The sequence below is a fragment of the Carassius auratus genome, unplaced genomic scaffold (genome assembly GCF_003368295.1).
Source record: "Carassius auratus strain Wakin unplaced genomic scaffold, ASM336829v1 scaf_tig00027103, whole genome shotgun sequence".
Taxonomy (NCBI): Eukaryota; Metazoa; Chordata; class Actinopteri; order Cypriniformes; family Cyprinidae; genus Carassius; species Carassius auratus.
In genome coordinates, this window is record NW_020525567.1 from 274,883 (window position 1) to 296,250 (window position 21,368).

The 21,368-nt window shown below is 38.3% G+C and overlaps 3 protein-coding genes and 1 long non-coding RNA gene across 5 annotated transcripts; 2 read left to right on the top strand and 2 right to left on the bottom strand.

Annotated features, from left to right (window-relative positions):
• Positions 1-1,102: 1,102 nt before the first annotated feature.
• LOC113079073 (uncharacterized) lies at positions 1,103-20,685 on the bottom strand. The gene is made up of 2 exons (XR_003281657.1): positions 20,188-20,685; positions 1,103-2,206 (listed from the first exon to the last, which is right to left on the bottom strand). It is a non-coding gene; the product is annotated as an uncharacterized LOC113079073 (long non-coding RNA).
• On the top strand, positions 3,311-6,092 carry LOC113079066 (zona pellucida sperm-binding protein 3-like). Its single transcript, XM_026251260.1, has 8 exons — positions 3,311-3,887; positions 4,100-4,218; positions 4,307-4,410; positions 4,483-4,558; positions 5,424-5,541; positions 5,618-5,700; positions 5,761-5,849; positions 5,923-6,092. Exons 1-8 carry the CDS (start codon positions 3,351-3,353, stop codon positions 6,075-6,077), a joined length of 1,281 nt encoding a protein of 426 aa, XP_026107045.1. The 5' UTR covers positions 3,311-3,350; the 3' UTR covers positions 6,078-6,092.
• On the top strand, positions 9,521-12,199 carry LOC113079059 (zona pellucida sperm-binding protein 3-like). The gene is made up of 8 exons (XM_026251248.1): positions 9,521-10,096; positions 10,320-10,438; positions 10,523-10,626; positions 10,699-10,876; positions 11,567-11,684; positions 11,764-11,846; positions 11,907-11,995; positions 12,071-12,199. The coding sequence occupies exons 1-8, from the start codon at positions 9,554-9,556 to the stop codon at positions 12,148-12,150; spliced, it is 1,314 nt and encodes a 437-aa protein (XP_026107033.1). The 5' UTR covers positions 9,521-9,553; the 3' UTR covers positions 12,151-12,199.
• On the bottom strand, positions 16,964-17,840 carry LOC113079072 (oleosin-B4-like). 2 transcript variants are annotated; one of them, XM_026251265.1, is made up of 5 exons: positions 17,786-17,840; positions 17,617-17,627; positions 17,467-17,496; positions 17,330-17,353; positions 16,964-17,232 (listed from the first exon to the last, which is right to left on the bottom strand). In XM_026251265.1, the coding sequence occupies exons 1-5, from the start codon at positions 17,796-17,798 to the stop codon at positions 17,074-17,076; spliced, it is 237 nt and encodes a 78-aa protein (XP_026107050.1). In that variant the 5' UTR covers positions 17,799-17,840; the 3' UTR covers positions 16,964-17,073. The 2 variants fall into 2 exon arrangements, with proteins under 2 accessions (XP_026107050.1, XP_026107052.1); XM_026251267.1 differs by having other exon boundaries at positions 16,964-17,229; positions 17,786-17,819.
• Positions 20,686-21,368: the final 683 nt, after the last annotated feature.

The window sequence follows — 21,368 nt, forward strand, 5'->3', positions numbered from 1 at the left end:
TAACATTTGAGAGCATAGGTCATAATTTAGATATATATTTTTAGATGGAAAAATGCAGTTTTACAGATGCTAGAAATGTGGCTTTCTAAGGAAAGATTGCTGTCAAATAGCACACCTAGGTTCCTAACTGATGACAAAAAATTGACAGAGCAGCCATCAAGTCTTAGACAGCGTTCTAGGTTATTCAATGCAGAGATTTTCGGTCCTATAATTAACACCTTTGTTTTTTTCAGAATTTAGCAGTAAGAAATCACCAGTCATCCAGTTTTTTATATTGACTATGCATTCCGTTAGTTTTTCAAATTGGTATGTTTCGCTGGGCCAAGAAGATATATAGAGCTGAGTATCATCAGCATAACAGTGAAAGCTAACACCATGTTTCCTGATGATATCTCCCAAGGGTAACATGTAAAGCGTGAAGAGTAACAGCCCTAGTACTGAGCCTTGTGGTACTCCATACTGTACTTGTGATCAATATGATGCCTCTTCATTCAATGCTAAAAAATTGATGGCGGTCATATAAGTATGATTTAAACCATGCTAATGCCCTTCCATTAATGCCAACAAAGTTTTCTAGTCTATGCAAAAGAATGTTGTGGTCAAAAGCAGCACTAAGATCCAATAGCGCTAATAGAGAGATACAACCACGGTCAACTGATAAGAGCAGGTCAATTCTAACTAGAGGAGGACAGGGTACACAGCTTCATTACTTGAGTAAATGTACAAAGTATTTGTACTTGTTTTTAAAAGTACTTAGTATCAAGAGTACATTTTCTAAAAATGCTAACATTTATGTACAGAAACGCCCTACAAAGAGTTATGAAAAATGTTAATGTTAATACCTTGGATAATGTAAAAGGAGTTGAAAGTACTTTTTAGCATATTGCTTTGTTTAACATTTCTCACTTGCCCACAAGGCAATAGCACATTGGAAACGTTCTGACCAATCTCTGCTAGAGTTATAATGGATATTTTTCACCCACATTTGAACCTGACTGTGTTAAACACACTGCATACTGAAGAACAAAGCAAATGCTCAGCTTACATTAATGTGTAATATCAGAAAAGAAAATTCAGCTAACAATTGTGTGTTTCTCTGTTGTTTTCATCAATCAAATCAATAAACCTAAACCAGCAAAGAAGGCAATATAGCAATGTTCTGACACACCTCTGAACCTGACCATGTTATACACGCAGCATAGAAGAGAAAATAATAATGAAAATCAGCTGTGTTTAGGTCAGCATACAAAGAAGGAAAACTAAAATTCAGCTCATTTGAGTGACAGTATTAAGCCCCTTCCTCTCACATTGACATGCAGGCGCCTGCACAATCCAATCACGTTTGAGAGGGAAACGATAAATTGAAGGTGCGTTCGACTTCACGCAGTAGTGCACAACCTGATCGCAGTCTGACTTGAAGCAGTGCATGCCGGTTAGATATTTTGTCCGACTTGAGACGGTGCCGAAGCCACAAAGTACCGCGAGAGTGTTTCGAGAGCAGCCGGCTGACTCAGCCGCCACAGTTTCTCCAGAGTGACTGCAGGAGCGCTGATGACGACACAGCTGTTTCATGATTGGCCAGATTCACCACATGACTACGACCATGTGTGTTTCAGGTTAGACAAACCCTTTCAGTTCCATTAATGGCAACACATCTGTGTTTTTAGATTGATAATAGCTTTTTTACTGTAGTCCCACTGTTGTATTGAGTCACGTTTATCTCACGTGATGAGAGGCTTAATACATAACCTACTGTAATGACAATGCTGAATTAATAATAGTCAGAAGAGGATCTATGACTTCTGGAACCAGCTCTTTTAAGATCTTAGATAGAATAGGGTCTAACATGTTGTTGGTTTAGATGATTTAACAAGTTACAGCTGTCAGCAGAGCTAAATTATATCCCATTGTAAACAACTATATTTTTCATTCAGAAAATAAATGTTCTAAATTGTACAAATATTGTACAGAGATGACAGCATTGACAAACTTACATAGAAAATGTTATTTTGGCATTATTGTTTATGTTTGTTAAAGTGTTAACAATGAAATTGATTCTGCAAATCAACCCATTTTATTGTTCTAAATGTATCATTTGTTAGGTAAATAATTCATTTATTTCACTTACATCTCCAATGTATCCCAGCAGCCACAAGAGAGCGTCATGTTTCATGTGATGGTTTTGTGGATGCATCAAAATGTATTTCTGGAATAAATCATAAAGATGGATGGATTTTAAGAGAATCACAGTGTTGTCTCAGAACATCTAAAAAGTTTCAGTCACTGTCAGATGTGGAGAATTAATACATATAAATATTTCTAGTTCCTCAATCTTTCTAAAAATAATGTTGGCAATATACTGATGAATATCTCTCACTATGAAATCTCAAAACATTACAAGGATTGACATGCACTGTACAACACTACAACTATAAATTCCATAAAACTTCAATAACAAACAAATCATATTGTTAATTAAAAGCTTGTCCTAAAAAGGGAGCGAGTTCCAGAGCCTTGGAGCCACAACACAGAAAGCACGGTCACCTCTTGTGTTAAGATGTGTTCTGGGAACAATTAAAAGATCTTGGCCTGAAGACCTCAAAGACTGACATGGAGTATGTATATGCAAAAGATCCTGGATGTAAGAGGGTGCTTGACCAGGCTCTGAAAGTAATGACCAGAATTTTAAAATGCAATCTATATCCACATGAACACATGATATGTAAAAATTGATAGCCTGAATGCACTGTAAGTCGCTGTGGATAAAAGCATCTGCTAAATGCATTAATTTAATTTAAATTTAATCATTTAATATCCAACAGGAAGCCAATGAAGGGCCTTACGCACAGGAGTAATGTGTGATCTCCTGCTGGTCCTAGAAATAAAAGGATGAACAAGCATCTCCCTCTCTTTTTATTTAAACCATAGATCTAACCTTAGCAATGTTCCTGAGGTGGAAAAAAACAGGTACGAACCACAAACTTAACATGACTGTTAAAACACATCAATCTGTCAAAAATGACACCCAAATTTCTCATGTCACTACAGTCAGATGATGATAGACCCTCAAGGACCTGCCTAATCTTAAGGGTAATGTTGTCTAAGGGTAATGTTGCAAAAATCATCACCTCTTTTATCTGTATTAAGCAGATAAAACGTTCTTAGCTTTCTATTGGTTAGTGATGTTCTTGACTTTTCTAAATTTGGGATGAATAAACTCTACAAGCCCAGAGGAGAATCAAAGTTAATCAATTAAGCTGAAAGGGGAGGAGCCACATTAATTCAAAGCTCTACTAAATAGCAAAGCCAATACTGATGTGTATTGTAGCATTGTGCCAAAGTTTGTTAGGATGGGGTTCTTGCAAGGTGTGTTAGTGTTGGTTGTGATTGTGGCTTTTGATCTGAAGAGTGCATTGGGAAGTTTGAAACACCGTCAAAGTCCAAGCAGCAGAAAGCCGCAATCAGCTTCAGCTTCCAGAGTTCCTGATCTTTCTTCTCAAGGGTTCTTGAATCCTTTCCAAAAGGCTTCTCAGCTCCCCAGTCTTGACTACAGAAAATTTGCGCAAGACCCTCTTGGTCTTCAGGAGAAGCAGCTGTTGCAGGGTCCAGTCAAGCCTTTGTCCTGGAAGTTTCCCGTCGTTCCAGAGGTGCAACGTGAGTTGGCGGTGAACTTCCAGTTGAGGAAACCTGTGACTCCCAGTAGTGTGGCTGTTCAATGCAGTGAGGACCGGGTTCATGTGGAGGTAAAGAAGGATATGTTCAGCAATGGTCAGCTGATCCAGCCATCTGGTTTGTCTATGGGAGGCTGTCCTGTTGTTGGTGAGGACTCTGCCTCTGGGGTGCTCATCCTTGAATATGCACTACAGGACTGCAATAGTGTGCTGATGGTAAGAACTGTTACGTCTTACTGGATTAACCAATAAAAACAAGGGTTCTTAACTAGTGTTAGTTGTATGTTAAACATCCACTGAACCTTTCAGTTTTTGAAACCTGATAACTGACAGCTGCTTTGGGGAACTGCTAGAAACACCCTTCTTGAACCTTATTTTTAAGTGTAGTTGAACAGAACCCATTTGGTAACCACTTCCGTCTCTTACAGATGACTGCGGATGAGCTAGTCTACACCTTTGCTCTTACCTACACCCCTGTGGCGTTTGCTGGCACGCCGATTACCCGTACTGAGGGTGCAGTTGTTGGCGTTCAATGCCACTATCAAAGGTAAGCGACTGACTGGATGTCTTCAAGCAGTGTTTCTTGTGGGGTTACAACTGGATGACCATTTATTTGGTATCTCCTCGAACTACAGGCTCCATAATGTGAGCAGTAATGCTTTGAGGCCAACTTGTGTTCCTTATGCTTCAACGGAGGTTGCTGAAGACGTCTTGGTGTTCTCCATGAACCTCATGATGGGTTTGTCTAGTTTCTTTAGATCTTAAGCCTTGTGAAATGAGGTTGTGCCTAAACCGTTCTTTCCTCTTGCAGATGACTGGGCCAATCAGAGGCCTTCAAATTTGTACTTCTTGGGTGACATTATTGACCATAGGTTTAGCTCTTCTTGGTAAGTGCTTTTCACGGTCGCTGAGACTGTCCCAATGTTCATCCTACTGTAAATGGTATGACCGTTTTAAAACTTGTCTGAAGCGTAGCTTGGCATTTCCGTTTTTGGTTCGTGTGGACTTGTGCACACTCTAATGGCTTATGTTGCCCACAGTCTTTTGTGCTCTGGGCAGGAATTGGTTCGCGCTACGAACCCCTACTACAGTGTTAACCACAATCATTGATGCGGGCAACTGGCTGTAAGCCTCTTTTCACTAGGGATGGGTACCGAAACCCGGTATTAAAATGGCCCGGGGCTAAATTATGAAAGCCCGTAAGATCTGACTGTATCGGTTCTGCTTTCGGTACTGGAGGGAAAAAATTTATGTACTATGGATTTTCTTAATGTTATCGTGCACATCTTATCTCACCAAACATTTCTAATGTGCGATCCTATTAAGATGCTTGTCTGTGAGATCTGTCATGCACGCCGCGGAGTACGCGTGTACGGTGCACACACACGCATGAGGGCAAGGGGCCGTTCACATATCACTCAAGTTCGTTATTTCAAATGTAGGCGCACGGTATGTGCGCTCGTAATGGAAGGTGTTTTTTTTTTTTTTTTTTTTTTTTTTTTTTTTTTTCAGAATGTCTTAAGTGCACTGCAGGTCATGTAACTTCCTCCCCTTTTCCGTAACCATGTTGAAAGCTCAGCCAAGATGAAGGAACCGCTGATAGCTGTATGGGGAATTTTTTTTTTTTTTTTTAGTAGCGGTGCTACTGAAAGCAGTTTTTAGTGTTGGACCGTTAAGCAGTATCGGTAGGAGTAGTAATGCCGTTAAAGCCTTAACGATACCCATCCCTACTTTTCACCCACTCTTTATCAGGTGCCTTGTGGATGCCAAGGCTACGGCTTCCAGCTCCCACTTCTTGCCTCGGACCAAGGAAGACAAGATCCGGTTCCAGCTGGAGGCTTTCATGTTCCAGGGAGGATCCAGTCCTTCTGTACGTACTATATTGACTGAATCTGCGTTCTCCCATCTGCTTTGGTTTTGTGAACCCTAACCGGTGTCTCTTGCAGATCTACATAACGTGTACCGTGAAGGCCACTCTTGCTTCTGCACCCAGTGACGCTCTCCACAAATCCTGTTCCTTTTCCAACGGGTATGTTCATGCTGCTTAAGAACACGATGAAGCTGCCGCGTCTGATTGTTCTTGTTGCAGGTGGCTTGCTGCTGATGGGAACCACCAGGTTTGTGCTTGCTGTGACTCAACTTGTGGCCCTGAAGGGGGACGTGATGCTCCTATTGGGGGTAGGTAGCTGCTTTAAGATTGCTTCTGACACTTCATGTGCTCTACTTGACCTAGGTATTTGCCTCTTTTTAGTAGGTGTTCAGTGGGAAGGCAAGGCCTCCCTCGGTCCTGTAATGGTTCAAGGGCGACAGAAGACTCTAGCTGGGCTTCAACAAATAGGGACAACCCTATTGCGTCCAATAAACCAAAAACCGTGTTCTTGCTTCTGCTCTTCTTGTCTAGTTTAAAAACTCTGGGTTTGTGCTCTAAAGATTAGATTCCTCTCATTGCTAGTTTTACTTCATCTTAGTGCTGCATTTGGCACCATAGATCCTGACATGCTCTGATTACAAAACTATACAGGTATTCAAGGGCAGGCTCAAAGATGTTTAGATCCTACCAGTCCAATCGCTACAATTTTGTTTGTTTACTTGGGTAGTGGTCCCATTATCACCAGTAAAATATGGAGCGCCACAAGGATCCATCTTGGGGTCTTATTTTAAATATACATGTTGCCCCTTGGTAACATTAGAAAATATGGGTTTAGCTGCCACTTAGATCTCAACGAGACCAGATGACATTATGTGTGTTAATGTAAAGGATTGTATGACCAATTTTCTCAAATTCGGATTAGTCCATTATTACTTACTGGGCCTAAAAAAGGTACACCAACTACAGTTTGCAACTAGATTGCTGTGCGGTTACTTTCTCTACAGCCAAAAATCTGGGTGGTATATTAGACCGCAACTTGTCTTTTGAAAGCTGTTTCTGATGCAGAAAAGCTAGTTCATGCAATCAGAACCTCTAGACTATTGTACTGCACTTCTACAGTAGGTGGTTGTCCAGCATTTTCAATAAGCTACAGCTAGTCCAAAATGCTTACCATGTCAAGAAATTCTGATCATACTACCCCAATTTTACAGTCTCCGCAATGGCCACCTATTAAGATCTGTTTAAGTTCCAAATTATTACTTGACTAAGGCCCTAAATTGTTTAACTCATTTTTTTTTTAACTAGTCTTATACCATGCTTCAATCACTCTCTCTAAGGTCACAAAATGTTGGACTTCTGCTAGTTCCTAGGATAGTAAAGTCGACTTAAGGAGATTTATGCATTTGGCTTCCAAACTCTGGAATAGCCTTCATAATGTTCGGGGTTCAGAGACACACCGTTTAAATTTAGATTAAAAACATGTTTTACCAAGCATTTGTATAATGCATCTCATGATTTGTGACTGCAGTTGTATCTGATCAAATGTGCATTATTATTATTTGGCTTTGGTTAAACTAATTAATTTTACTTCGTTAGAACAGCATCTACGCTGATGTCTTTGTTTCTGTTTTGTCATGAGATTTACATCCTGTGGTAACTAAGGTTTACACAACCTCCAGTCTGGATCCAGAACACCTGAGAAGAGATGATGCCAAGCCATCAGAAGACCTCAGATGATGCTAACCCTTAAACAACATGCAGAACTACCAAATATTGTTACAAGTGTGATTTCATTATATAATTGCTGTTAATAAGAGTGTTCATCTGGTTGACTACGTCTTGTATTTTTCAGAAAATTCCTGTTTTTTTTTTTTAAATGCTATCAGCATGATAGACAAATAGGTGTACTATGAACATACCAGACCGCTTTATTATGTGATAAGTGTATTTACACTATAAGCAGAGCTATGAACATTTGCAGTTGTGCAATGGATATTTGAAAAAATAAGTGCATGGAAAAATGTTCCACTGTGCAAACGGAATCTTCTGTATGAAAGAACAGTCAGTAGTGCAAGTAATGAGTGTAAATTTTTTGTTGTTGCTGTAAATCAATGGGGCTCAGTGGGCAGAATTCAGTAAGGAAAAGACTTACAATACAAAAAACACAAGCGAGACTAGCTGCTGTGTGTGGACACACCGCCCTCTTGTTCCAGACTGCAGCAAAGTCAGATTGTGTCAGATTTCTGCTGATATTCAGAACTAGGGGTCCTCTCTAGAAGCTGATCCACCACCTGGTCTGGAAACGTACTGGATCTGGGTGACTGCAGTGACCATCTTATCTGGATACAGACTGGATCTGGTGGCCATTGTGACAAATCAAGTCTTAGACAGGGTTCTAGGTTATTACATGCATGTTTTAGGTCCTATAATTAACAACTCAGTTTTTTTTTAGAATTTATCAGTAAGAAATTACTTGTCATCCAGTTTTTTATATCGACTATGCATACCTTTAGTTTTTCAAATTGGAATGTTTCGCCATGCCACAAAGAAATATAGAGCTGAGTATCATCAGCATAACAGTGAAAGCTAACACCATGTTTCCTGATGATATCTCCCAAGGGTAACATGTAAAGCGTGAAGAGTAACGGCCCTAGTACTGAGCCTTGAGGTACTCCATACTGCACTTGTGATCTATATGATACCTCTTCGTTCATTGCTACAAATTGATGGTGGTCATATAAGTATGATTTAAACCATGCTAATGCACTTCCATTAATGTCAACAAAGTGTTCTAGTCTATGCAAAAGAATGTTGTGGACAATAGTGTCAAACGCATCGCTAAGATCCATTAGCACTAATAGAGAGATACAACCACGATCAGATGATAAGACCAGATCATTTGTAACTCTAAGGAGAGCAGTCTTAGTACTATGATATGGTCTAAATCCTGACTGGAAATCCTCACAGATACAATTTTTTTCTAAGAAGGAATATAATTGTGAGCATAATACATAGTATCTTGGACAGAAAAGGGAGATTTGAGAGCGGTCTGCAATCAACTATTTCTATGTGGTCAATTTTTTTTCAGAAACATTTCAAGAAATCAGATTCAAACACATACATACTAAACATACAGGTGTTATGTAACATACAAAAGTTTTTTTGTATGTTTTACATTTCTATTGCTTTTATTTATTTATTTTTTAGTTTTAGATGTTTTCATATTAAACAAGTTATGACAATTGTTTTAATAAAAAAGTGACTGCATGTATCTGTTTAAGTTTCTTTAAAGTGTTAAAAGTTTAATTGCTTTTGCAAATCAACCCATTTTATTGTTCTAAATGTATAATTTTTAAGTTAAATAATTCATTTCACTTACATCTCCAATGTATCCCAGCAGCCACAAGAGAACGTCATGTTTCATGTGATGGTTTTGTGGATGCATCAAAATGTATTGCTAGTCACTATTAGATGTGGAGACTTAATACATCTGAAATATTTATAGTTCCTTAATCTTTCTAAGAAAAATGTTGCCAATATGCTGATCAATATCTCTCACTATGAAATCTCCAGACATTACTAGGATTGGTGTGTATTATTTTTTTCTACTCATTTATATGAGTATTTAGGTATGTATGACATTACCATTAAACCATAGGGACTGCACTAAAAACTAAACAAAAATGATTCATGAATATTTATGATTATTGATGAATACTTTTTTTATAAACACAGATACTTTTTAGATGCTATTTACTATCTGTAATGGACAAAATGTTGTGTTTTATATAAAATAGTGAGCAAATGAATATTAAAATCTCATATTCACATGTAGCTTTCTACTGGCTATTGATGTTCTGGACTTTGGGGATGAATAAATTCTACAAGCCCAGAGGAGAATCAAAGTTAATCAATTAAGCTGAAAGGGGAGGAGCCACCTTAATTCAAAGCTCTACTAAATAGCAAAGCCAACACTGATGTGTATTGTAGCATTGTGCCAAACTTTGTTAGGATGGGGTTCTTGCAAGGAGTGTTAGTGCTGGTTGTGATTGTAATTGTGGCTTTTGACCTGAAGAGCGCATTGGGAAGTTTGAAACACCGTCAAAGTCCAAGCAGCACAAAGCCGCAATCAGCTCCAGCTTCCAGAGTTCCTGATCTTTCTTCTCAAGGGTTCTTGAGTCCTTTCCAAAAGGCTTCTCAACTTCCGAGTCTTGACTCTAGAAAATTTGCAGAAGACCCTCTTGGTCTTCAGGAGAAGCAGCTGTTGCAGGGTCCAGTCAAGCCTTTGGACTGGAAGTTTCCCATCATTCCAGAGGAGCAACGTGAGTTGGCGGTGAACTTCCAGTTGAAGCAACCTGTGACTCCCAGTAATGTGGCTGTTCAATGCAGTGAGAGCCGGGTTCTTGTGGAGGTAAAGAAGGATATGTTTAGCAATGGTCAACTGATCCAGCCATCTGGTTTCTCTATGGGAGGCTGTCCTGTTGTTGGTGAGGACTCTGCCTCTGGGGTGCTCATCTTTGAATATGAACTACAGGACTGCAATAGTGTGCTGATGGTAAGAACTGTTACATCTTACTGGATTAACCAATAAAAATAGTTTTTGTCAGTTGTTACTTCAGTGTTTAACACCACCGAGCCTTTCAGCTTCTAAGATCTGATAACCCAAAGCTGCTTTGGGGAGCCAAAAGTAATTCTATGGCATTGCTGCTAAAATTATCTTTTAATGTTTCTGTGTAGTTGAACAGAACCCACTTGCCAACATCGTCCATGTCTTACAGATGACTGAGGAGGAGCTTGTCTACACCTTTGCTCTTACCTACACTCCTGTGGCATTTGCTGGCACTCCGATTATCCGTACTGAGGGTGCAGTTGTTGGCGTTCAATGCCACTATCAAAGGTTGGTGAGTTTATGTCACTTTCAGCATGGCTACTTGAGGTGGTGCGACTGGAAGCCTTTATTTTGTACCTTCTTGAACTGCAGATTGTGTAATGTGAGCAGTAATGCTTTGAGGCCAACTTGGGTTCCTTATGCTTCAACGGAGGTTGCCGAAGATGTCTTGGTGTTCTCCATGAACCTCATGCTGGGTTTGTGTAGTTTCTTTAGATCTTAAGCCTTGTGAAATGAGGCTGTGAATAAACGGTTCTTTCCTCTTGCAGATGACTGGGCCAATCAGAGGCCTTCAAATGTGTACTACTTGGGTGACACTATTAATATTGAGGCATCTGTGAAGGTGTACAACCACGTCCCCCTGCGTGTGTTTGTGGACAACTGTGTGGCCACCCAAGTACCTGATGTGACTTCTGTTCCGAGATATTCCTTCATTGAGAATCATGGGTAAAGTCCTGTCACTTGACTCCCTAGAACTGATTGCACTTGTTCAGTGAGCACTTGATCCCTGAGATTTGGGTTGACTCCAGTGACCAGGTTTAGCTCTTTCCAAGTGCTTCCCATCGCTGAGAATGACTGCCCTAATGTATGTACTATCATCCTAAATGGTATGTGAGATTAAATTAGTCTTGGAGCATAACTAGTTCACAATGTATCCCAAAAGTCCCTGGACGTTCTGTTTTAGGTTTTTGAGGCGTAGACCTGTGTACTAATTGCTAATGTTGTGCACAGTCTCTTGTGCTCTGCCTAGGAATTGGTTTGACATTATCTCCTACTACAGTGTTCTAATCTCAAACATTGTTGATGTGGGCCACTGGTTCTAAGCCTTCTCTAGTATGTTCTTAAATGCATGCAAAAATTGGCAGTTTATCACACGAAGACTGCGGCTGCCAGACCAAGTAGTACAAATTTAAATGGTTTACAGTGCATGTAACTGTGAGAGAAGTCTGTAAAAGACTACGTTGTGTGACCATTTGTCCCAAAGTAGCCACACTGAGATGCAGCATGGGTCATGGCACTTGATGAATTAAGTTGGTGTTCTTGAGCTCCTCTTTACCCACTTTGTCCCTGAGAATTAGGGTAAGGTCTGTTGACTTGCTGCTATAGACTCTTTGAATTGTCACCACTCTTTATCAGGTGCTTTGTGGATGCCAAGGCTACGGCTTCCAGCTCCCACTTCTTGCCTCGGACCCATGAAGACAAGATCTGGTTCCAGCTGGAGGCTTTCATGTTCCAGGGAGGATCCAGTCCTTCTGTACGTACTATATTGACTGAATCGGAGTCCTCTTCCCATCTGCTCTGGTTTTGTGAACCCTTACCGGTGTCTCTTGCAGATCTACATAACCTGTACTGTGAAGGCCACTCTTGCTTCTGCACCCAGTGACGCTCTCCACAAATCCTGTTCCTTTTCCAACGGGTATGTTCATGCTGCTTAAGAACACTATGAAGCTGCCGTGTCTGATTGTTCTTGTTGCAGGTGGCTTGCTGCTGATGGGAACCACCAGGTTTGTGCTTGCTGTGACTCAACATGTGGTCCTGATGGTGGAAGTGATGCTCCTATTGGGGGTAGGTAGCTGCTTAAAGATTGCTTCTGACACTTCATGTGCTCTTCTTGACTTGGGTATTTGCCTCTTTCAATAGGTGTTCATTGGGAAGGCAAGGCCTCCCTCGGTCCTGTAATGGTTCAAGGGCGACAGAAGATTCTAGCCGGACCCCAATAAATGGTGAAAACCCAATTGGTGACTCTCAATAAATGGGGAAAACCTTTTATCTTGTCTAGTTTTACAAACTTGGATTTGAGCAGTAAATGTGGGGAAATTGGGAGTCCTACTGGTCCCTTTACTTTTTCTAGAAGGAAAAGCAGTCCTCCGTAGTAAAGTCAACATAACCTTTAAAGAAACCTACTGTGAACTTGGTTTAATCTCTACCCCAAGAGTTCTACTCGAACATCCACTTCCCTGAAGCACTGCTTTTTTTTTTTTTTTTTTTTTTTTTTTTTTTTTTTTTTTTTTTTTATGCATCTTATGTTTTGAACCAATTGCTTTCTATATGTTGGCTAAATCCAATTGGATCGTGTTACTTCTTGCATAAATATAATTTATTGCTTTTTAAGTGTACTTTCCAATATCCCTTGACCGTCCATATTGCTTGCTCTGAAGTGTAACTACCAGCGATTTGGGGACTCATTCACTGGGTGAGCAACTAATGCAATGCTGCATTCCTCGAATGAAAACCATTCGTCTACTTTTTGGTTGACCTGAGGGGAGCACATTATCAGCTAACTTTCATTTTAGTATACCATTGCTTTAAACCCAAACATATATGCAGAGTCCTGTTCAAAGGCACTATTTAATTTTTTTTGGTCCAAGTCCTGTTTTACTATTAAAATCAAAGGGGGGAAAAAAGCAGTGCAATTTACATAAAAGAAATATATGTAATTGAAAGTGTTGGTTGTACGGCATTATATTGTGGGGAGAAAGGATGATGTATTACTGAATTTCAATAAGGGGATGAGATTTCTTTCTCCTGACCGTAATAATTTTGAGGCCAAGTAGTTTAATTATGAAACAAGGCAGAAAGGTTTAATTGTCCCGGAATCTCTCGCTCTCTCTCGCCTGCCTTTTTGGGTTTTGGTTAAACTGTAACAATCTTTTGTTTTGCAAAGGACAATCTTGTGCATCTGAATATCATGAAACATTTATTTAAAAACTGAACCTATCCACAGGTTGAGCTCCTTCAACAATGGTTTAATCAGCATTTATGTCAATTACTATGAGGTAAAAGTCATTTAAGTGTTTGTGAGTAAACGGTTGTAAAAGCGCAATGTTGGTCTCAAACCTTTTCATAATTCATGTTGAGTTTTGTTGGGTTAGCTTCAGACGAACTGCTGCGGTGTTTGAGGTTTGCTGATGTGAGTGGACAATGATCAGTGTTCATCTGAACTGGAAAAACAAACTTAAGACAATTAATGAACAAAGCTGAAAACTGGACTGTAAAAGTCCTTCTCAGAGCTGCTTTTTGGAATACATGTATATTATTTAGCAGATACTGTTTATATTGGTGACTTTAAGTGTGCTTTTACTTTTAACCACATTACAGTAAAACTGCTGTTTACCCCAGATGGACTCTCATCTGTATTGGTTTTGTAGAGTGAGATCTCAGCCTCCGCCATTGCCGCCATCATCATGAGTGATTTACAGCTGTCAGAAGAGCTAAATTATATCCCATTGTAAACAACTTTATTATTCATTCAGAAAATGAATGTTCTCAATTGTTAAAGTAATGATTTGTGATTCTATCCTTTTGCAGGATTTAAAGTTTCACACAGTACAGATGTGACAGCACTGACAAATTTACATTAAAAGTGATTTTATTATTATATAATTAAAGTTTAGATTTATAAAAATGTATAGTATTGTACTATTTTAATCAGCTTTGAAATTTTGTTTAGGTTTTAATTTTTTTTTTTTTTTTTCCGGTAAATTAATTTCACTTACATCTCCAATGTATCCCAGCAGCCACAAGAGAGCGTCATGTTACAAGTGATGGGTTTGTGATTGCATCAAAATGTATTGCTGGAATAATCTTAAAGATGGATGGATTTTAAGAGATTCACAGTTTTGTCTCAGAACATCTAAAAAGTTTCAATCACTGTTAGATGTGGAGACTTAATGCATCTAAAATATTTCTAGTTCCTTAATCTTTCACAAATTTTTTTTTTAAATATACTGATGAATATACTCAGAATGAAATCTCCGGACATTACAAGGATTGACATCCATTGAAGTAAAAAAAATTACAATAAAAGGTACAAAAAAAGTTTAATCCCACTTATTGTACCTGAACAAATACAGGTGTCTTCCGTGCTTAGTCCCTCCATTTAGCCAATTTACTATACAGGTGCATCTAAAAACATTTTAATATCATGAAAAAGGTCTTTATTTTTTGTAATTTAATTTAAAAAAGCACACTTTCTTATATTCTAGATTCATTGCACTCAACCTGATACATTTCAAGAGTTGTTTTATTTTTATTTATTCTGATGGTTTAAGACAGGGATAGGCAACTCCAGTCCTGGAGGGCCACTGTCCTGCAGAGTTTAGCTCCAACCCTAATTAAACACACTTGAACAAGGCAATCAATGTTTTCGGGATTACTAGATAGATACAGGCAGGTGAGTTTTTATGAGGGCTGAAGCTAAACTCTGCAGGATAGTGGCCTTCCAGGACCGGAGTTGACTATCCCTGGTTTAAGACTTACAGTTTAGGAAAATTAAAAATTCAGTATCTTAAAAAAATAATAATTTTCAATTTTGAGGTTGATTAGTTTGATTCATTTTGAATATAAATACTGGGCACCTCTTGAGCTAGTTTAGAATATGCAACCACAATTATGGGAAAGACTACTGAATTGACAGTTATTCAAAACAATCATCAACAGCCTCCACAAGGAGGTCAAGCCACAGAATGCCATTGCTGAAAGGGCCGGCTGTTCACAGAGTGCTGTATCAAAATATAGTCATAGAAAGTTGACTGGAAGGAAAAAGTGTGGTAAGAAAAGGTGCAAAAGCAACAGGGATGACCACAGCCTTGGAAAGATTGTCAGGAAAAGCCGATCCAAGAACTTAGGAGAGCTTCACAGGGAGTGGACCGAAGCTGGAGTCAGCACATCAAGAGTCACCACACTCAGACGTCTTCAAGTAAAAGGCTACTGCTGTTACATTCCTAGAACCAAGCCACTCCTGAATCAGAAAAAAACGTCAGAAGCATTTTACCTGGGGTAAGGAGAAAAAGAACTGGATTGTTGCTGTGTGGTCCACAGTCCTCTCTTCAGATGAAAGTAGATTTAGCATTTCATTTGGAAATCAAGGTCTGGAGTCTGGAGTCTGGAGGAAGACTGGAGAGGCACAGAATCCAAGCTGCTTGAAGTCCAGTGTTAAGTTTCCAAAGTCACTGATGATTTGGGTGCTCTGATGTCTGCTGGTGTTGGTCCATTGTGTTTTACCAACTCCAAAGTCAATGCAGCCATCTACCAGGAGATTTTGGAGCACTTTATGCTTTCTATCTGCTGACAATTTTTATGGAGAGGAATTTAGCACCTGCCCACAGTACCAAAACCACGTCCAAGAAGTTTGCTTACCATGATATTACAGTGCTCTACTTCCGCTGCAACTCACCTGACCTGAACCTCGCAGAGAATCTATGGGGTATTGTGAAGAAGAAGATAAGTAACAACTGACAAACAATACAGAGGAGCTGAAGGCTGCTATCAAAGACACCACTGAACTCTGAACCCCCTCCCCCTTGTTTGCCCCCCCAAGCTCCCACATCCCCAGGTCCTTCCACTCCACACTCCCACTTACAAACTGTGACCTGCACCAGACACTTTGTGCAGCATTGGTCTGCTCACTACATCATTCAACTACCTCTTCAGTCAGTTTAAATAAAGAAATGCTCTCTGTGGTTTTTGTCACTTTAAGTCTGATTAAGCTCTTTTGCACTACAATCATTTTATGCACTCTGGCATGTGCCTTGTGCTGCCTGAACCCCCTCTCAACCTTACCTCCCCATTCCCATCTTTTGCCCCAGACACCACTGAACTCTGAGCCCCCACCCCCTTGTTTGCATCTTATTTTTAAGAGTGTAGTTGAACAGAAACCACTTGGTAACAACTTCCTTCTGTTAAATGTAGGGAAACTGTAATTTAAATGTTCTTATTCAGGTTCAGGAAGAAAAAAGCTCTTTTCTCAGTAGGGAAATTTACCTCCTGTGAACTCAAGGTTTAGAGAAATCCCCAAGTGGGAGAACTACACTACCCCATGATGCTCTAAAGAGCTGCACCAATCTGAATTGTCAAACTCTACAGAGAATGTTAATTTCCTTTTCCTGCAATTTTTTTTTTTTTTTTTTGCATATTCCAAGCAGTTAACTTAGGATATTTGTTTTTCTCCTCTGGAAAAGTGATGGGTACTAATGCATTTCTTCAGTTATTGGAAGTTCTTATCCCTATTTAAAGTTGGGTTCCCAATATGTTTTTTCTTTTTCTTTTTAGACCAGGGTGGAGACTTATTTGTTGAATAAGAATGCTGTATGAAGCACACTCCAAGTTTTCAACCTGTAGCACCAACTTTGGTTCAACATTTCCCACTTTTGGGGTTCCCCACCTTCATTTGGGTTATTTGTAGGTCTTAAGCATTTTAATATGGATGGCATGCATCTACTTCAAAGTTCAGTTTAACATTTAGAGTGGCAAACTTGCAGAACCTGTACTGATATAATTGGTTGTGTCCAGTAGCAGGAGATCTGTTATAGTTCCTTAAAATCACTGGTTGCATAATGTATTTTAATCAAAGATGACCTTTTAAATTCTGTTGGTTGGCATTATTCATGCAACATCTCAGGCATTTTGTTTCATGTTTCAGTATGTTAGTATCTGAGTGTTGTTTAGACACCATTTTAATGCTTCACAACATAACTACTTAATTCCCATTAAACAGACACAGGCTCAGCAAAAGATAGACACTACTCGCTTAAGGGTGTTTTAATTTTATTTATTTTTTGTATGCAAAATGGAGTTGAAACAAGTTTTGTTGTGTAAGTCATGCGGACATAAATGGACTTCCCAGGCCTCGGGCTATGAGCTCATTACTTTTTTCCTTTTTGTTGGTCAGATCCTTTTTTCCCGTGTTCACCTCCTTTCCCGTGTTCACCTCCTTTCCCGTGTTCACCTCCTTTACCGTGTTCACCTCCTTTACCGTGTCCATGACCTTGTCCTTTCCCTTTCCCTTTGCCCTTTCCATGCTTCTTTAAGTAGAAGTAAAATCAGACTTGCAGTATATCATTGCATATGTAATGCAATAAGTGCATCATTATTATTTTCACCATTAGAGATGGTTTTTACCTTTCCACCTTCATCTCCTGAGCTCTGTGAGACAGAAAATATGATAATATGATTACCATACAACAGAGAATTACTATTAACTACAACTATTTGTGTAAAATTGTAATTGATGTGTAGAAATGTACAGAGCGTTATACCTCGGAGCCAGAACCAGAATCTACGCCCTCCTGCAATACAATACGGTCAGTGTATTATTTGTTAAAACCGGCCTTTAATGTATTTGTATAATTGATATGCAGACTTAAAATGCACATTTGTATATTTAAGCAGAATTATAAATATCTTACCTTTTTTGGTTCTGCAGGAGAAATTTGAAAAACAAGTATAAGCATAAATAATTCTTCTGGTAACATTTATTCAAATGCTATCACAAAAAGTGTAAACATTTTAAACTTAATAAAATGTCTTCCGGTGCCACAAATAGAAAGACGTCAGTATATCAGAAATATCACTTACTTGGATCACTCATGTTGAGATTTTAGATATTCAACACGTCCGTAACACTAAACAATGAAAAAAAAAAAACGGTAAGCAAGATTCTCTTTGCATGCATGCTCATGTTATATTTATTTTGATGCTTCGTAAGATAAAATCCTTGCCAATGAGTTTTCTAAATGAACAATGAGCGAATTCAGTAACTGAATCAATCTGTTTTGTTAGTTGCCATCAAGTGCTCACATGAATCATGCATTTGACAAGTATCTGTCGCAGTTATTAAATTAGGAATGTCTTACCTCTTGTCTCGTCTTGCTCTCAAGTGTGGAAATGCCGTTTTCTTGCTTGTATTTATACTTTAGATCCGCCCTCAGGTGACACATATACCTGCTCATGTGCACCCAAGGGTGGATAAACGAGTCTGTGGGCTCACATTAAAACATTAGACTAAGAATCGTGAGTTAACTAAAGAATATTTTAGACATCCACTGCATTTGCTGAATGTGTGTGTCTTAAATGATCACTGATTTATGTATTTGATTGGCTGATGCACCGAATACTGAATAAAAACAGTAATTTCCTCTAAAATAAAAAATGGCACAATCCAAAAGAAATTTGATCATTGCATGAGTTTCAACATAAATGTTCTGATTATGGTATAAAATGGTGTAGTTGTTTTTTGTTCATGGTGATAGGAATGTTATCACCCCATTGATGCAGTCCGGATGAAGGAACGCCCAAAACATTTTGGCAGGTACACAGAAACAGACAGTTGAAGGAATCGTAATTATGCCCTGTGTTTCCACTTCACTTCTCAAACCAGAAAGTCTACAAAAGTCTGTAAGATCTTGTGAGATGTCAGCCCAGTTGAACTAAACAGTCTGTTTTAATGAGAAATGTAAGAAGATGCATTTAAAAAAAAAAATTGAGAAGATGCAAGCAAAACTAACAAATTTAAATTAATATTTTTTCATAATGCAATTAATTTTTTCATTAAATTGAATTATATTAAGCATAAAAATTAAGCATCAAGGCATGAAACAGTGGCTTAAAAAATATATTTGGACAGTAGAACTATTAAAGAAATAGCAGATGATGTTTGTGGATGAAGTTTGCTTTGATATATATGTATTTTTTGGTGTGCGTAAAGTGCTCTCTTTAAAGTATCTGAAATACTAAGACAACAAATATCTGTTATATAGTCCAAAAGAGAAATCACAAATAAATGAAGTAGTGCTTAAATGGAGACTGATGTCTCAAACTGGAAAATAAAGTGTAAAAATGAAGCAAGGTGATAAAGTTTGATTGCTTGTAACCCAGCACGTTGAGCTTTAACTGAACACTGAATGGTTTGTATGACTAATCTTCTTCAGGAACATAAAGCATTGGGTGTTTGCTCGGTTAATCTGGAGTCACTGTTAAAAGGTGAATGAAAGGTTTGTACAACCATCATCTCTAAATGGTTTAATAAAGGATGTTATGACCAGATAATGAACATTACAAATTTATCATCTTTATCATCACAGATTGCCCACACTGCAAAATAGATTTTCTTAGCCAGTATATATATATATAAACTATAAGGATTCGGTTTAGAACTACACTACAAACACAAATAAAATGTTAAAACTACAAATATGGTGGATGTGTGTGACCAATGGTTAGGTAGAGATGTTTAGATAAAGGGGAGTGAGATTCTAAAAAATATATATATATAACAATTTTTTACTATTTTGCAAATGTACTTCCTGAACTTACAACGTAAGCAAGCATAATCTAGTTATGACTAGTGAACGATGGGTTGAGCACTATGACCAGCATTATCAACAACAAATGTCGAGTCACTCCTTAAACTCCTCTCACTCCTCTGATTGGTCGCTCATGGGGGCTTGTCAGGTTTATTTTTAAAAGTTCTCGATGTTTCCAAAAGCCTCACATTGCAGCATACTTGCTCTCTCGTTTTTTCACATTCAATGTACGCCTATAAATGTTTTTGATACTCATTTGGTAGCTCAAATTTATCAGCAATTTATAAATACTTGTTTGCATTATTTTCTGATGTTAAACATTTTGAAACTACAGTTCACTGCATACAAGTATAAAACATTATGATATATATATATATATATATATATATATATATATATATATATATATATATATATATATTGTTTTGTGTAGCACAACTATTTAAATAGGTATGGATTCTAAATGTAAGATGATACTATAAAACTATCAACTACTCAATAAACTATTTTATTTCATATCATTTCATCATTTAATTTAATATGCATGTTGTTCAGTGTTGTGATACACCTGTGTGTTTTGCATTGCATTTTTATGAGAAATCACAAATATATAACAGTGTTTGATATGCACAAAGAGCAGGGATCTCATTGCACTGAAATATAAAGCGACCGTACCATCTGAATCTCTTTTGTAAAAGCTTGCATACACATGCTTAGTGTTTATGAGATGACCGGTCATGCAGCAAAACACTATAGTTTCCCCTCGAGCTAGGGTGTGGTCTACGCTGAATTCTTCAGGTGCGGCTGTACAAACACAGACATAATTTGCTGCATATTAATGCAAGCCAAAATCACACATTGACATTCTATATGCTGAACTAAACCACATATACAGTAGAACATTTAACAGTTTCCTCCCACGGGCGTAATCTCTTTCATCATTTGCACTTTGGCCTCATTACTCACGCTCTTTATTGTGATGCTCTGTTGTTGTATATATTGCCAACCCAGATAGCACACGAACGTTTGCGAGATGTCTGTTAAAGATCGCTTCATCTGGAAAGCATCTGCTGTGTACAAACATCTGATAGATATAAGCACTTTTGAATAAGCATCTGCACACTTTACTTCAATACATTTGAGTTACACATTACATTTTGCATGGCACCCAGCTTTTTCTGAAGTAGTTTAGTTCTGCTACAATAGAAGGGATATCGCCGACTACAGGGCACTGAAAGTACTGTATCTTGTGTGTTTTTCCCTTACTCATCCAAGCTTGTCAACAGGGCTACTTTACAAGGATGTGAGCTCCTTAGCAAGTAGCTTTTTTTATTTTTTTATTTTATTGTATTGCAATTTTGAGGTTTTCGGTTTTATTTTGGTTTTAGAACATATATGTGATTGCTCTCTTCACAAATTAATTATTTCTTGTTTTATCACATGTTCTTTGTGCCTCGTCTTGGACTTTTATGTCACTTCCTGTCTCCCTATTTGTAGTCCGTTGCAATCCTTGAGTAGTCTCCTCAGGTATTTGTCTTGTTATCCCCCGGTGTTTATATATCTTCAGTGTTTCTTTTGGTTCATGTAAGTTGTTGAATTAAATGGTTGTTTATTTGCCTGTCATGCTGTTCTTTGTTCCCTTTTGGTTTACTAAAACTAGTTAGTACTAGTTTTTTCCATCAAATAATACCTGCACATAGATTTTTGCCTCAGCCTGTTTTCCTCAGCTTCTCCACAACATTACAGATTGTTTTAGTGATGGCGAAGTGAAGCATTCTGAACTAATAGCTTTCTTCACTATTGTATCAGAAAAAGGTTCATGACAGGAAGCTATTTAAAACAGTTTATGCTGTGGC